Source organism: Tympanuchus pallidicinctus, unplaced genomic scaffold (genome assembly GCF_026119805.1).
Source record: "Tympanuchus pallidicinctus isolate F22 unplaced genomic scaffold, pur_lepc_1.0 scaffold17, whole genome shotgun sequence".
Classification (NCBI taxonomy): domain Eukaryota; kingdom Metazoa; phylum Chordata; class Aves; order Galliformes; family Phasianidae; genus Tympanuchus; species Tympanuchus pallidicinctus.
In genome coordinates, this window is record NW_026294690.1 from 11,511,555 (window position 1) to 11,525,760 (window position 14,206).

Here is a 14,206-nt window from a genome sequence, read left to right on the forward strand (position 1 = left end):
TACCTGTTTCTGGTCTCTTATTGTTTTGTGAACTACCCCTAACTGAGAAACTATTCAAAGTCTGGCAGCCTTTTGGCACCAGGTGGTCAGATTCTAGAAGCTAAGCGCATAGCTTGAAGTGGATGACTGTGCTGAAATTTGAGAAGCACCAATGCTTTTCTGCTCAGACATCTAGTTTCAGATGGGTGGGGATAACTGCATAGCAGGTTGGTTTTCCTGTGTGTGTGTTCTGTGCTCTTTGAAAAGGAGAATTTTCACCAAGACTCCAGACTTAAGCATTAGCCTCTTATCTAGCTTGCTTGTCACAGCTTCCAGGTGATCTGTTAATGCCTGCACGGTGTGTATTTGACTTCTGAGATGAAGTGTGTGTTAAGCTTGTTCCTCCAAGTGATAGTACAGAAGGAGATCAGCATCCATTGAAGCCTCAAAACCAAATGGGTTAGATTGAAGTTCTGTGCTTCAGCTTCAAAAAGTAGATTGTTTTATCCAAAAGGACTCTACTTGACAATCATATTTTTACTTCTCTGCAGTCATGGATGTGCAAGCATTTGAGAGGTTGCTTGGACCCTGCATGGACATTATGAAGAGGAATATAACGCATTATGAGGAGCAGCTGGTGGCAATGTTTGGCTCAAGCATGGACCTGTTGGATCCAGGGAATTAGGCACAGGGTACCTCAGTGCCTTCTTAGTTCAAGACACAAAAAAGCCTCCTATCAGCAACACAACTCACAAGGAAAATGGACACTACGGAACAGTTAATGCTGCTGTCTTCTTGGGCATTTTAGAAACCGTAAGCAAGTCTCGGCACAGATGGATTGCTCACTTCCTGCCTCCACTTTGCTGCTGATTCTTCATTATTAGACCTAGATTAAAAATGGTTCTAACTTTGAGTTCGCTTACTTGGTTCAGAATGGCATCTGTCCAGCAGTTCAAGTGCCTGATACAACACCCAAAGTGTGCAAGATACAGAAGCCTCCTTCCTTCTGGTGTTCCTGTTGGGATAAATTTTCAGATCAAATTTTGTGGCAGGAGGTTGCCTGTTCCTCAGAGGCAACCTGTGGAATACAAGCCTTTGATAGGTTTATTATCTTTCTAACACTTCAATTACCCAAATTTGCTTTTAATTGTAGCAGCTGGATTTGACATTAAAATATCAATGGAGCCAGTTAGTACGGTGGCACTGAAACTTTCTTCCACCTGTTGAAAACTGCAGGTACTTCATTAAACCAAGTAAACTGAGCTGGGGACACAGGTGAGAATCTGATTAGCAACAAAATGCAGAAAATGAAGCACTGCAAAATTTAAGTGTTTTCTGAGCAGCAAAGAAAATTACTTCATGCTTCCCAAAAAAGTGCAGTGACTCAGACCGTATGGCTTGGAGGTGTCATAGTTGTCTTCTCCCCAGATTTGCTCCATGTTTCTGACACTATATATACATATATATATGGTGTCAAAATCACAATAGATGACCTTCTTTCATTTACAGAGATCCTTTATACTGCAAGTTTGCCAGGGTGCTGTTGTCTGACTCAATTTTAAAGCTTTTTAAGAATGAACATTTTGTAATTTAAAGGAAGACTACTTCTGTATTTATCTACAGGAGCTCCCTCCTTCCAGTGTCACAGTATTTTAACTTAATTAGACACTTGAATGCTTTCAAATGCCACTGATTTCATAAGCCTTTCAAAAGTTGTCAGCATTTGTCTTTGCTAACTAGACAATTGGTGTATTTGAGGAATCTTTTGGGTTAGGTGATAACTAAGCTAATTATGTTTATCTAAAATACCTGTTAAATTTGCAGCATTTAGTAGGTAGAGTGTTTCCACAGCTTTAATGAACTTAATTCTGCTGAGATTTTATCAGAGCACCATATAAATACGAATCAGATGATAAGAAGGGCATTTTTATGGTGTGAAAAGAATATTTATATAGAATCACAGAATGGCCAGGGTTGGAAGGGACCTCAAGGATCATGAATCTCCAACTCCCTGCCACATGCAGGGCCACCAACCTCCCCATTTTAGACCAGGCTGCCCAGGGCCCCATCCAACCTGGCCTTGAACACCTCCAGGGATGGATGGGGCATCCACAGCCTCTCTGGGCAGCTGTTCCAGCACCTCACCACTCTCTCAGTAAAGAACTTCCCCCTGATACCCAACCTAAATCTTCCCTCCTTCAACTTGAAACCATTTCCCCTTGTCCTGCAGTTATCAACCCTTTCAAAGAGTTGATTCCCTTCCTGCTTGTAGGCTCCCTGTAGGTACTGAAAGGCTGCAATGAGCTCACCCTGCAGCCTTCTTTTCTCCAGGCTGAACAAGCCCAGTTCCCTCATCTGTCTTTGTAGGGCAGGACCTCCAGCCCCCTGATCATCTTTGTGGCTCTCTGGACCCTCTCCAACAGCTCTCTGTCTTTCTTGCCTTGGGAGCCCCTGACCTGGATGCAGTGCTCTGGATGGGGCCTCACAAGAGCAGAGTAGAGAGGGACAGTTACCTCCCTCCCAGTTACCTGCTGGCCACCCCTTTTCTGATGGAACCCAGGATAAAGATATGAAATTTGTAGGTAGTTCATCTGTGACCCTTTGAATTTATGTTTTGCAGCTCGTGATAAAAACTTAATGGTGTTTTATGTGGATTATGATATTTTAATTGTGGATGCTGGTGTAACAATGTGCTGGCTTGATTCACAGCCGTTTGAGCAAGAGGAGAAGGATGCTGATGTTGAATTTCTGCTTCTAGTTGTTACAATGGTGGATATTTTCTTTAAGGCACAGAAAACTCTGCTGCAACTTTAAGTTGATTACTGGGTGACTTTCTTTCTCCTAAATAGATGAAGTCCTCCCAGTTCCTGCAATATAAGTAAGATGGCAACTTGATAAGTTTGACTGTTGTCCAGTTACTGTCATCGGAGTAATATTTTTATAAAATGCAAGTGATATGTAATGGGCATCACTGAACGGGGTGTTTCCGTAGTATTAAAGTCCTGGTTGTAATGTGTAGCAGCTGTTCTAACTGCATGTATTTTAGAGCAGTGAATTTCCTTTGCTTTCCTGGGCTAGTTTTTCTCTCTTTTTTTTTTTGTGATAAATTACAGCCAAAGAAGCAGCAGGTACTTCATTCATGCTGTCATGCTTCTGAGGCTCAACACCAAAGACAATATCCTTCTTTTAATTATGGATTATTATTAATTTTTTTAAAGAACAAACAAAAGAGTGAAAACAGTCTTTGATATTTTAAAGTTCAGGATGGTTTGGGTTCCAAGACAGAAGCCAACTTAGAATGTCCTGCAACCCAGACATAAACTGGTCTGCAAACCAGTATGAGTTAAGTGCTGCCTAAGCTGTCCTGTGAACTAAAGAGAGACTTGCTGTGAATAATTGTCAGCTGGGCCTTTGTTGCTCACAGGCAGAATATCCCCTATTCAGAGGGACCTGGAAGGTTGAGCTGTCTCTCAGATGGATTCTGTTTCTTGCAGCCCTTGGTTCTCTCTGCAGGACAAGCAAACATTGGCAATTGTTTTGAAACATAACGAAATGCCCAGATTGATGTTAGATTTGTAAGTTCTACCTGGAAGGGAGGATTTCATGGCTTCTAGAAGTCAAAGGAGAAGATGAGAACAGAAAATCAGAAGATTGGGATCCAAGAACAAGAATTTGAAGTTCTATCTTTCTCTAGACTCCCTGAAGCAAAAGCAAATAGGGCAAATACCATCCTGCATCCAGGATGACCTCTTTCTGTAGTGTAAAGAGGCAACCCGACTCAGATCCTTGAGCTGAAGGAGAGTGAGTCTGTCAGGAGGCTCGTCCTTCTCGCCCACCTTAAGAAGGTGCACAGTTGTAGTTTGCAGTGTGCATGATTAGTCTGCTGTAAGCATCATGTTCTGTGCCATCTTGAAGCATGAAGGTAGCATCCAAAGCTTGCAGTGAGATGCTGGACTGCCACACGGCGCAGCAGTGAGCAAGGTCAGAAAACACGCTGGCAATGACAGTGTGACTGGGGAGTGAGGTGCCTGGTTGCAGAGATCTGCCTGCATTATTGCATCTCAGCTTATTCCTTTTCACTATGACTGTTCCTCACAGACGAGGAGAATGCACACCGCTGTTTTTGTTGCTGTTGTTACAGCTCAGTGAACAGTAAATCTGCTGTGGACACCCTGAAATTTACAGTGGAGAGAGGTCTAGTTTTTAATCAAAGAACTCAGCAGCAAAGTGGGCATAAAGGATAGTGTCTATGAGACTTGGAGGGAAACAGAGTTTGATTCCCTGCTTGTGATTGTTGTGAAGGCAGTGAGGGGAGCTTTCAGTGGCCGAATATCCTGGCATTTCCATTTCTATTTAATGTAACTGCACACGTTTCACAATGTTTAAAAAAAGGGGGGGGCAAAAGTGCTCTCTTCTAAAAAGGCAAAACAAAACAATGTGCAATTTTGCACAGAGGGCAAAAAAGAAATCCCTTTGAATGTCACTTCCAGTCTGTCTTTTCCATTGGCTGAAGATGGACTCTTGTTCTTGATGTGTATTTGTAAACTAGTCTTGCCAAAATACAAACACTTTGTGTTTCTTTTCACTCCAGATGATTTTTGTTGTTACGGTTATTGCTGATCATTTCACTTCCTTCAAACCAGATATTTTATTTCAAGAGGCCTTCCTTGTGGATTTTCTCCTGATGTCTGCAGCACTACACTGCTGTTCCAAGGTGGAAGAGAAAGTTGCTAACCTCATAAGAGAACACTCAACTCCGCTTAGCTGGCTGGAGCTAATAATGCGTTACTAATTTTCCTCTGCTTTGTGGGGCAGGAGGGGAATTAAATTCTGCATAAAGTTGCTACCTCAAGGCTCCAAGTGCTTTGAAAGTCTTTCACTTGGGAGAATTTCATAAGACAGTTCTTAAAATTGGTCTGTTCTTTTGAGTTAAATATGTTTTTATTGATTCGAGGGACCCTTATTCATTTTACACTTAGTATTTGATTCTCAAAGGGTGAACAGCTGCAAAATTTGATTCTTGCAGTACAGTGTTAACGTGGAAAAAAAAAAAGTATCTGCCATATAAACATATGGTTTTAAAAAGTTAAACCACTCTGGGGTTCGGCTTCACTTTTGGTTAATAAACTGACATGTTGTGTCCAGCCTTCCTGGTGCAGTCTGTGTGTGCTCTTTATTGCTCCTGCAGCTGACAGCCCCCCACAGCGAGTACAGCAGAGTGGGATTTACAGCAGCTACCCAGATTTCTCTGGAGTGCCTGAGTTCCTTCTCCTGTTATCAGGGCTGATGGAGAACAGCACTCGCCCTATTGCAACAACCAGAACGTGTTTGTACACGATCTGAACAGCACGTTTTGCTTTCCAGTGATAAAATTCTGCTGTCATCTTTAAAAAGGAATAGAAATTTCTGTAGATGTTATTGCTCCAAATAGAACTGGCAGCTCAGGCATATTTGATGAATATCATTCATATAACTGTAGGAAGATTATTTGGGCTCTGTGCTGTTTCTCTGTTCTTTGAGGGACCACAACATTCCTTGAGTTCTCACTTGGTGCTGCTGCATTCTGTGCCTTTTTTAACCTCACTAATAATTTGATGAGAAAATGAGCCTTGGTACTTGTTGAGTGTTGGAGAAAGATTATTTCACGTCCGCTTTTGCTTAAGCTTTGTTTAAAGTTTTTTAGTATTTATTTATTTAGTATTTATATAAAGTTATTTAGTATTTTACAGTCAGTTTTTAAATTAGGTGGGAGAGTAGTCCAGAAAAGGTGCCTGTTAGGAATCCAACAGCCTGCTTGGGAGACTGAAATCTTTTGATGTGGTTGGAAATGAGCTCTGCTGAATGCTTACAGGGAGGCTTTGGGGCACCGTGTTTCTGTTTTCTTACGAACATCTCCTTTAAAGCACTGCAGGCTTTAGCTGACATAAGCATGCTGTATTTGCATCAGCAGGAGGAAGGTGAGAGCAGGCTGCCGCCCGCAGCACAGGAGCCCTGCCCTTCACGGCCTGACGCAGCGGGGCTCGCAGGGAATGGGACGGAGGGGATTGCTGCCAGGGGCACAAAACCCAAAGGTCAAATAGGGAAAGCTACCCAGAACCTCGGCGTTCCTTTGTGCAGAGCGGTCAGAGAGCGGTTAGGGAGGTGGGAAATGCTTTCCCGTGAGCAGGGCCCTAACTCAGGCTGCACGGGATGGCCGTTAGGTCGCTGCGGTGTTGCCATGCTGGCTCAGATCAATTCCTGACGAGATGCAGTTTTAGAAGAAGCATCCAGCTGGTTCTTAAGCTCAGGCTGTTTCATCCTGGGTGCTTTTTAAATTATTACAGTTTTGATTTACTTGCAGAGCGAAGACCCTTCCCTCCTCTGCTGCTTTTCCACACGATCCCAGGGCTTTGTGCCCACGCGTCCCCCACGGCCGGGACTCGAACGCAGCATCCAGCGCCGCCTCCTTACTGCTACGCTACGCGTGTTCGAACGTAGCACCGCGCGTGCTGCTCCGCGAAGGGATCGCGGTGGTCCCGTTTATGGTCACAAACTTATCAACAAGCCATCCGGCTGCTGATTAAGCTTTTAATTGGCGCTTTGACCTCCTTACGCAGCCCGTCCTCGAGGCCACGGGATCGTCGGGCCCGCCTTCATCCCGCACTTCGGTCCCAAGCACCGCCTGCAGCTCCGCCCCGCCGCGGCCCCGCCGAGCCGCCGTAGAAAGGGGCGGCCGCCGCCGGGCGCATGGAGCGAGCGGAGCCGCCGGCGGCCGCCTACGAGCGGCGGGTGCTGGTGAGCGCGGCGCAGCACTGCTACCTGCGGGTCCGCCTGTGCGTAAGGCCCCGCTCCTCAGCGCCCCGCTCCTCAGCGCCCCGCTCCTCGCCGCCCCCCGAGCCCCAACTCCGCTCTGTTTCCCCGCAGGGAGCTCCCCGACGGCGCGGCGCGGCCCGGCGCCCCGCAGCTGAAGCAGCTGGTGGTGGCGGCGCTGCGGGAGCTGCACGGAGAGGTAAGGCGGGCGGATCGCGCCGAGCCGCGCGGAGCCAGGCTGCGCCTCACGGCGTTTCTGTGTGCAGGTTGGGGCCGCTTTGCCTGTCGACGTCTTGGCGTACGAGGAGAAAAGTCTGTGTGCCGTCCTGAGAGTGATTAGCGGGTAAGGAGCGCGAAAAAAGCTCCATCGGAGAGCGGGCTGTGAGGAATAGCTGGGTACAGCCGGGTGCGTGGAGCGTGAGCGAAGCGGCGGGCTGTGAGAAAGGAGACTGGGTCTGTTGTGACGGGACGGGGGAAGCGGTGTCAGGCTGGAGAGAGGAGAGCTAGGCTGGGCGCAAACAGCTCTTGCAATGAGCGCGGGGAGGCACAGGCTGCCCAGAGAGGTGCTGGATGCCTGCAGACAGCCCAGGTGAGGCTGCATGGGCTGTGAGCACCTGATGGGGCTGTGGGCGTCCCTGTGCATCGCAGGGAAGTGAGGCCGGACGACCTCTCATGCCCCATCCATCTCTTAACAGTTCTGTGAAATAAAAAGTCCCTCAGGGTTTGTGACCCGTGTGCATCCGTACCTGCTGTAGAACAGAAGGGTCCGGAGGAGCAAAGCCCTGCTGGAAGGTGTGGTTCTAAATCTCTTCCTGTGAGAATGGGGGTCAGGTTTAAATGTTGGAGACAGCTGAGGGTGCTGTGGGGGAAATGGCACTGAAAGGCACAGGAAGAGCTTAAGAACAGGGCCAGTAACGTAACATGGTCACCATTAGCATCTGCCCCGTGTCAAGGAGGAGGGTACAGCCCATATAACAACCCTTCGTGACACAGAGCTGCTACCAGAACTCACTGGTGCGTTACAGGTTGTCAAAGTCTGCCTCGTTACTCTCTGTGTAACATTTTAAAAATATTTATGCTGTGGGAAAAGAGAAAAAAAAAACTTAATGTCTTTTGTCTTATTTTTACTCAGAGGCCTCGTCAAGCTGTGGAGTGCTCTGACCCTGCAGGGCTTCTACCAGAACAGGCGGTGTGCCTTCCGGGTACTGCAGGTAGGAGGGGGCCTCCCCACCATCAGTGCTGTGCTGCATGCTTGTTTGGCACCTTTCTTCCCTTTCATCCCATTTCTTCCCTTTCTAAAAGTCAATAATGACCTCATGTAAAAATGGATGCATAAACGAGTACCTCCAGACCTTTTGTCTTTTCCCCCTGAGGATGCTGCTTAATAAAATGACTTCTATGAATTCTTTGTCTCTGAAGCCATGGCTAAACAAATTTCTGCTTAGTCATGGCTCTTACTTTAAAATCTTCTATATAAATGGGAGGATTAAATATTTTCAACTCTGGGTGCATTTGATGATTTTTTTTTGTTTTTTAATGCTTCTTGTTTTCTTTTTTTCTTCCCCCGAAACAAGACATCTCCATTTCTGCTTGCGTTAGCTGGGAACAGCAGGGAGCTGGTCTTGGACTAAGTCTCCAGTCTGGGTGGACTGTCAGAAGGTCCTTGAAATGTTGCTGCTCTTCAGATGTGGAATTTCTAGAGGGGATTTCCGACACAGAGCTTCAACAAAGCTGGCGGTTACCAACCTGTTGTTTGGATGTCCATTGCTTCAGAATTTACATATAAAAGTTGGAGACAAAGCTGAACTTACCAGAGTTTTTACACAGAATGATGTCCTTACTTTTTCTCATTTAACAGGTGACACGAATCCTTTGCATTTAAGCGAAGATTTTGCCAAGAAAACTAAATTTGGTAGAACTGTTGTACACGGAGTTTTGATCAATGGACTTATTTCTGCAGTTCTGGGTACTAAAATGCCTGGTCAGGGCTGTGTGTTTCTTTCTCAGGAGATTCGATTTCCAGCTCCTCTGTATACTGGAGAAGAAGTGATAGCTGCAGTGGAAGTGAAGCGACTGAGGAGCTCTGTTGCACGGGTCTCAGTATCGTGTAAAGTCAGAGAAAGTGGAAAGACTGTTATGGAAGGGATGGTGAAAGTCATGGTGCCAGCAAGTTCGAGCTCTTGATCTTGTGTTTCTTCACAGTAAGGACAGAAATGTATGCTTGGTTTTGACCGCCTTTGTCACGTTCCATCTATTAATGCAGTAAACTTGCAACAAAAAAACCTCTAGGATCATTCATCGACAGCAAACAAACACAATCCTGAGAGTAACTGCATCAAGAAACATAAACCTTTCAATTTTTCTGTGCAGTTCTGGAATTGGGCACTCACATCTGACAGACGTGGCCCATTTAGACAAACATGTGCTGTGCCACAGGGCTTGGAGTGAGGCTGCTCCTTTCAGCCCATCTGCAGGTCACACTGGTTAAGTTCAGTCAGAACATTTTTGCTGTTTATAAAATAGTTATATTGCTAACAAACACGTGAGAAGGGATGGTGGTGTGCATTTCAGTAAACCAGACAAGTGGAAGTGCTGACACTCACATACTGCAAGATTTCTTCAGCTAATCTGACTGAAGCTCTGGCTGATGTTGCTGCAGCGTGCTTTTCTGCATTATTCTAACTTTTACATGGAAGTTGTAGTCAGCCTTTATACAAGCAATGTGTGCTTTCTGATAAAGCTTGTAGGTGCAGCTCTTGCCATATTTCACCAGGAATAATGGGGAGATCTCCTGAAAGCATGGGCTCTTCTCAGTGGCCGGCCCATAATTTTATCCAAACAAATGCTATCCTCCCATCTCTTCTGCAGCAGAACTGCATTCTACGTTGATGCAGATAACCTCAGAAGTTGTTTGCTATGTGTGTGGTAACTGCTGAGTCCCGGCCTGACTGAGCACCTGGGAAAGAACCCGGTCAGCCTTGGGAGCACAGGTGAAGGCAGTTCAGCTGTAGTCCTCACTGAAGGGCTGGCTGCCACTGGGAAAGGATCTCCTTCTGGAGATCTCTCCTTGGTGAAGCTTTCTCCTGTGAATCTGGAATCTTCTGATAGGGTGAGCAATCTTCTTCCCTTCCCTTCTAGCACCTTTCTGTTGTGCTGATCTTTCTGTCATCACACCTTTGTTGCAATGCCTCTCCCACGCTATTGATCTGTCCAATTGCTACACTATGGAGAGAAAGTTTGCCTTCAAACAATGCAATGAAAGTACTAGTAAAATAGCTAAGCTATCCAGGTGCAGTGCAGCAACGGATCTTCTCACTCCTTCCCTGTAGCACCGACACTCTGGATGCGATGTTAGGTTTGTGCCTGCTAACAAAATGAACTGAAGCTGAGAGTGGAGCAGCAGGAGCAGTTTGCAGAGGAGCTTTTGCACTCTTCAGCCACTCTGCTGTCAGCGCGGGATGGCAGTGCTGTGCAAGGGATGGCAGGTGTGGCTCAGTGAGCCTTGTTCCTGCATACAGCTCCCTATGGGAGTCACTGAAACATAGGGATTGTGGGCTTCCCAGCTCAAAAAGCAAATGGTATCCTGGGCTCCATCAGAAAAGGGGTGGCCAGTAGGGACATGGAGGTGATTGTCCCCCTCTGCTCTTGTGAGGCCCCATCTGGAGTATTGTGTCCAGGTCTGGAGCCCCCAATATAAGAAAGACAGCTGTTGGAGAGGGTCCAGAGAAGGCCGTGAAGATGATCAGGGGGCTGGAGCACCTCCCCTACAAGGACAGGCTGAGGGAGCTGGGCTTGTTCAACCCGGAGAAAAGGCTGTGTGGTGAGCTCAGTGCAGGCTCTCAGTACCCAAAGGGAGCCTACAGAGGGGAGGGGAATCAACTCTTTGAAAGGGTTGATAACAGCAGGACAAGGGGAAATGGTTTTAAGTTGAGGGAGGGGAGATTTAGCTTCAATGTCAGGAGGAAGTTCTTTACAGAGAGGTTGTGGATGCCCCGTCCATCCCTGGAGGTGTTCAAGGCCAGGTTGGATGGAGCCCTGGGCAGCCTGGTCTAAAATGGGGAGGTTGGTGGCCCTGCATGTGGCAGGGGGTTGGAGATTCACGATCCTTGAGGTCCCTTCAAACCCTGGCCATTCTGTGGTTCCCAAATAGGGTCTCAGTACCGCTGCAAGGAAATTTAACTGATTTCTATTGGGGAAGAAAAACAGTTGTACAGATTTCAAATGAGTGAGGGGAAGATGCTGAATCCTAGCTGAACTTTTTATGAGGGTTTCAACACCCGAGAGCCAGAAGCAAGCACAGAGCTGCCCCCATCCCACCCCGTGCCGGCGGTACGGCACGGCTGCGCTCGGCGTTTCCGCCCCGGCGGTGAATTCGCGAGAGCCGCGCTCCCGCCGCGCGAGGCCCGAGCGGCGCGGGCGCCCCGAGAACCCTGCGCGAGGCCGTCGGGGCGGCACGGCGCCCCCTGGCGGGCGGGCGGTCGCGGTGCAGGGCTGGCGGCGGCGCTAAGGCCCGGCGGGGCGGCGCGGGGCGGCGCGGCGCTGCCGTTGACAGCGGCGGTCGCGCCGGGAGCTGGCCGGGGAGGAGCGGGTCGGCGGCGCCGGGCTCCCATCGCCCCTCCGCGGTATGGCTTTCATGGAGAAACCGCCGGCCGGCAAGGTGCTGCTGGACGACACGGTGCCGCTGACAGCGCAGATCGAAGCGAGCCAGAGCCTGCACTCGCACACGGTGAGGGCGCCGGGCCGGGCCGCGGCGCTGGGCTTTGAGGGGCGGCGACGAGGGGAGCCCGGGGTGAGGAGGGGAGCCCGGGGGGAGCGGGGCCGGGGGGAGCGGCGGGGTCCGGCTGCGGCGGGGCGGGGTGCGGCGCGGTGTCCCGCCGAGGTGCTGCGAGGTGGGGCGCGGAGGGCCGCAGCAGCGCCGTGCCGCCTCCGCCCGGCCCCGCGTGCCGGCGGCTCGGCGCGGCTCCGCGCGGCTCCTGCCTGCCGCCGGGCTCTGCCCGCTCTGTGACCCGGCGCGGCCGCTGCTGGGGCTCGGCTGTGCCCCGACCTTCGTCCACTCGCAGGGAGGCCTCGCACCGCCCGCGCTCTCTGCTTTTCTCGTGATCCGTGACGGCTTTTAGGAGCGGCGATGGGTCCCGCCGCCTCGTTTCGGCAGCCGAGGCGAAGTTGCGCCGCGATGGGTCGCGCCCTGTCGGATGTCGGCGCGGTGCCTTCGCGCTCCCCGTGCAGGCGGTGCTGGCAGAGCTGCCCGGAGCGGCGTCTCACGGCCGGCCCGGCTGCCTGCAGGCCGCCTTCGTGAGCGCGCACCGACAGCCCTCATTATCTCCTGCCCGTGGTTGTTTTCCGCCTTGAGAACTGCGCTGTTAGAGGGTGAGCGAGCGGCGTGTGGCAGAGAAGCAGAGCGAGCCGGCTGCCGCTCCTGGCCGTGTGGGAGCAGCGATGCTGGGCCCTGCGGCAGCAGCAGGCCGGCAGGCAGCGCGCTGTGCACGGGGCGGGCTGAGCCAAGCGGTCCGTGCTTCAGCAGCGTTATGCTGTGTGTTACTCTTCTTATACGTGAAGAGCTCGCGTTAAATGATGCTCTTAGTCTTCCTCTATTCAAAGTCTTCTCTTGCAGATGTGGTGAACCTGGCAGGCCGTGGCATCCCCCTCTTGCATCTCCTGCTATACATGAGGCTGGTCAGGTTTATATTCCAGCAGGCCTCGTGCTTCTGTCTGCTCTGGTGGCTGTGGGGTGTCTTCAGTAGGACCTGCAGAAGTTGTGTCACTTCTAGCGTTGCCTATTAGCAGCCCAGATCTGTTTCACTGTTAACTCATCTTTATTGTGGCTTGTTGTACTTCTCTGCAAGTGCAAGTGATGGTAGCAGCTTGTTGTGTTCCTTTGGCTTGTGTAAGTCTGATTAGGAAAAGAAAATGACACAAAATCCTTTTAGAATGAGTATTCAGGAGCAGGCTTTCAATCCAGAGTGTGTGCTTGTTGCTTTGGCTGGGTGAGGTTGATGGTAAATGTCAGCCCCTCACCTTCCATCTCTGTACTCTGTTGCTAATGGATGTTCAGAAACCTCAACTGATTTGTTCTGATCTTTTGTTAATAACAGAACGCTGAAGCACTGCGCCTTTTGATTTAAAGTCTGTCTCTAAGATACATCTATTAGTAATTGTTTGTTTTACTGCAGAAGCCCTGTTGATAGTTGAAAGATGATTTGAAGTGTCTGTAGCACAGATGGTTTGTAGAACAGCAGTGCAGGATAACCAAATTCAGGAAGCTGTAACGGAGCCCTGTGTTCTTGTCTGATGTCAGTTGAGTGTTTTGTCACTTTGGACACTTCAGCTTGTATCCCCAGGACCTGAGTGATTATTGCTGGTAATGCTATCTCTTGTTTGGTCTTGCCTAGTATAAATAATCCCTTCAACAGATCCTTGTGCTTGAAGAGGTGCATAAGTGAATCCTCTCTAAGAAATATCTAGCAGGTGGGGTATAGTAGAAATGTTTCTATGGTACATCAGGACTGTTACAGTTTGTTATGTTATAGTTGGAAGTAAGTAAGTTGCATTAACTCTTTGGTTTTGTCCCCCACCTTCAAGTGATTTCCTCACAAGGTGTAAGTCTATTCTGTTCTTTATCCCTCCTAAAAACATCTGTAAAACTAAGCCTCCATCTGCCAGGTGTAGAAAATAACTTGTGTTCTGAGCAACCAGTGAAGGAAAAGGTGGGGAATTTCAGGAAGGGCTCCATGACACATGAAACACCCAGCAGAAGGTTTGTGTCAATTGAATAGCTCGCTTCTCTATTGTTCTGAGCAGCTTCTGTTAGTTTAGGTTTGATACAGCAGAGTGAGTGAATATAAACTGAATGGCATTGAGTCAAGGGCTGTGCTTGGCAGGCACTGAGTTTCTCTTTCCTGGGGATGAAGATGAAGCTGAAAAATAAAACTGAAAGCAAAACCTGAAACGACTGCATTGTACCTGAACTGTCCAGAAAGCAGCAGGGACAGAGCTTGGAGCTGGAATGTTCTTTCGAGGGTTTGCACTTTCTGCTCAGTAAGAGCATGGCAACCCCCTCGGTTGTTTTTAGAACTTGAGGAAAGCAGCTGCAGAATGCTGTGGTTTGCTCACGAGCTCTCTGTTCTTTTCCAAGTGAAAAGAGCTGGAAGTTCTTCCTCGTGTTGGTACATCTGAGCTGGGCTGTAACCTCCGTGCTTCTGTGTGGCAACAACGACATTGTCAGCGGCGTTTGTCGTTCTGTGTTTCCTCCACGGGTGGTTGAAGGTGGAAACAACTCATTTTCTATGTTACTGAGTGGCAGTGAGACACGAGTGGCTGCGGGGCACCTGCTGCAGGCTGGGTTCGTGCTGCTGGCAGGGCCACGTCCAGCCATTATGCAGGAAATGAAGTTGTTCTGTCGCCGCAGCGCTCCTTGGCTTCAGTGGGAGTGAGATGACAT

The 14,206-nt window shown here is 49.0% G+C and overlaps 3 protein-coding genes across 10 annotated transcripts in view; all 3 read left to right on the forward strand.

Moving 5' to 3' along the window:
- Positions 1-5,129, forward strand: part of PRKAR2A (protein kinase cAMP-dependent type II regulatory subunit alpha) — a 53,545-nt gene extending 48,416 nt beyond the window's left edge. For both annotated transcript variants that reach the window (XM_052678896.1, XM_052678898.1), the window contains one exon: positions 531-5,129. In XM_052678896.1, coding sequence (XP_052534856.1) covers positions 531-664 — 134 coding nt within the window. In that variant the 3' untranslated portion in view covers positions 665-5,129. The remainder of the gene's footprint in view (positions 1-530) is intronic.
- A 1,534-nt stretch (positions 5,130-6,663) lies between these two features.
- On the forward strand, positions 6,664-8,568 carry RPP14 (ribonuclease P/MRP subunit p14). The gene is made up of 5 exons (XM_052678901.1): positions 6,664-6,791; positions 6,883-6,967; positions 7,035-7,111; positions 7,901-7,979; positions 8,343-8,568. The coding sequence occupies exons 1-5, from the start codon at positions 6,706-6,708 to the stop codon at positions 8,397-8,399; spliced, it is 384 nt and encodes a 127-aa protein (XP_052534861.1). The 5' UTR covers positions 6,664-6,705; the 3' UTR covers positions 8,400-8,568.
- Positions 8,569-11,300: 2,732 nt separating this feature from the next.
- Positions 11,301-14,206, forward strand: part of PXK (PX domain containing serine/threonine kinase like) — a 31,793-nt gene continuing 28,887 nt past the window's right edge. For 5 of the 7 annotated variants that reach the window (XM_052679165.1, XM_052679166.1, XM_052679167.1 and 2 more), the window contains exon 1: positions 11,301-11,494. In XM_052679165.1, the coding sequence (XP_052535125.1) occupies positions 11,393-11,494 (102 nt within the window). In that variant the 5' untranslated portion in view covers positions 11,301-11,392. The remainder of the gene's footprint in view (positions 11,495-14,206) is intronic. The other 2 variants (XM_052679162.1, XM_052679163.1) reach the window with 1 other exon arrangement.

What these genes read in the sequence shown, in the direction of transcription:
- RPP14 (XM_052678901.1), top strand. Translation starts at nt 6,706, where the DNA reads ATGGAGCGAGCGGAGCCGCCGGCGGCCGCCTACGAGCGGCGGGTGCTG. An exon ending in GTCCTGAGAGTGATTAGCGG is followed by an intron (nt 7,112 to 7,900) that starts GTAAGGAGCGCG and finishes ATTTTTACTCAG; the next exon opens with AGGCCTCGTCAAGCTGTGGA. An exon ending in GTGCCTTCCGGGTACTGCAG is followed by an intron (nt 7,980 to 8,342) that starts GTAGGAGGGGGC and finishes CCCCGAAACAAG; the next exon opens with ACATCTCCATTTCTGCTTGC.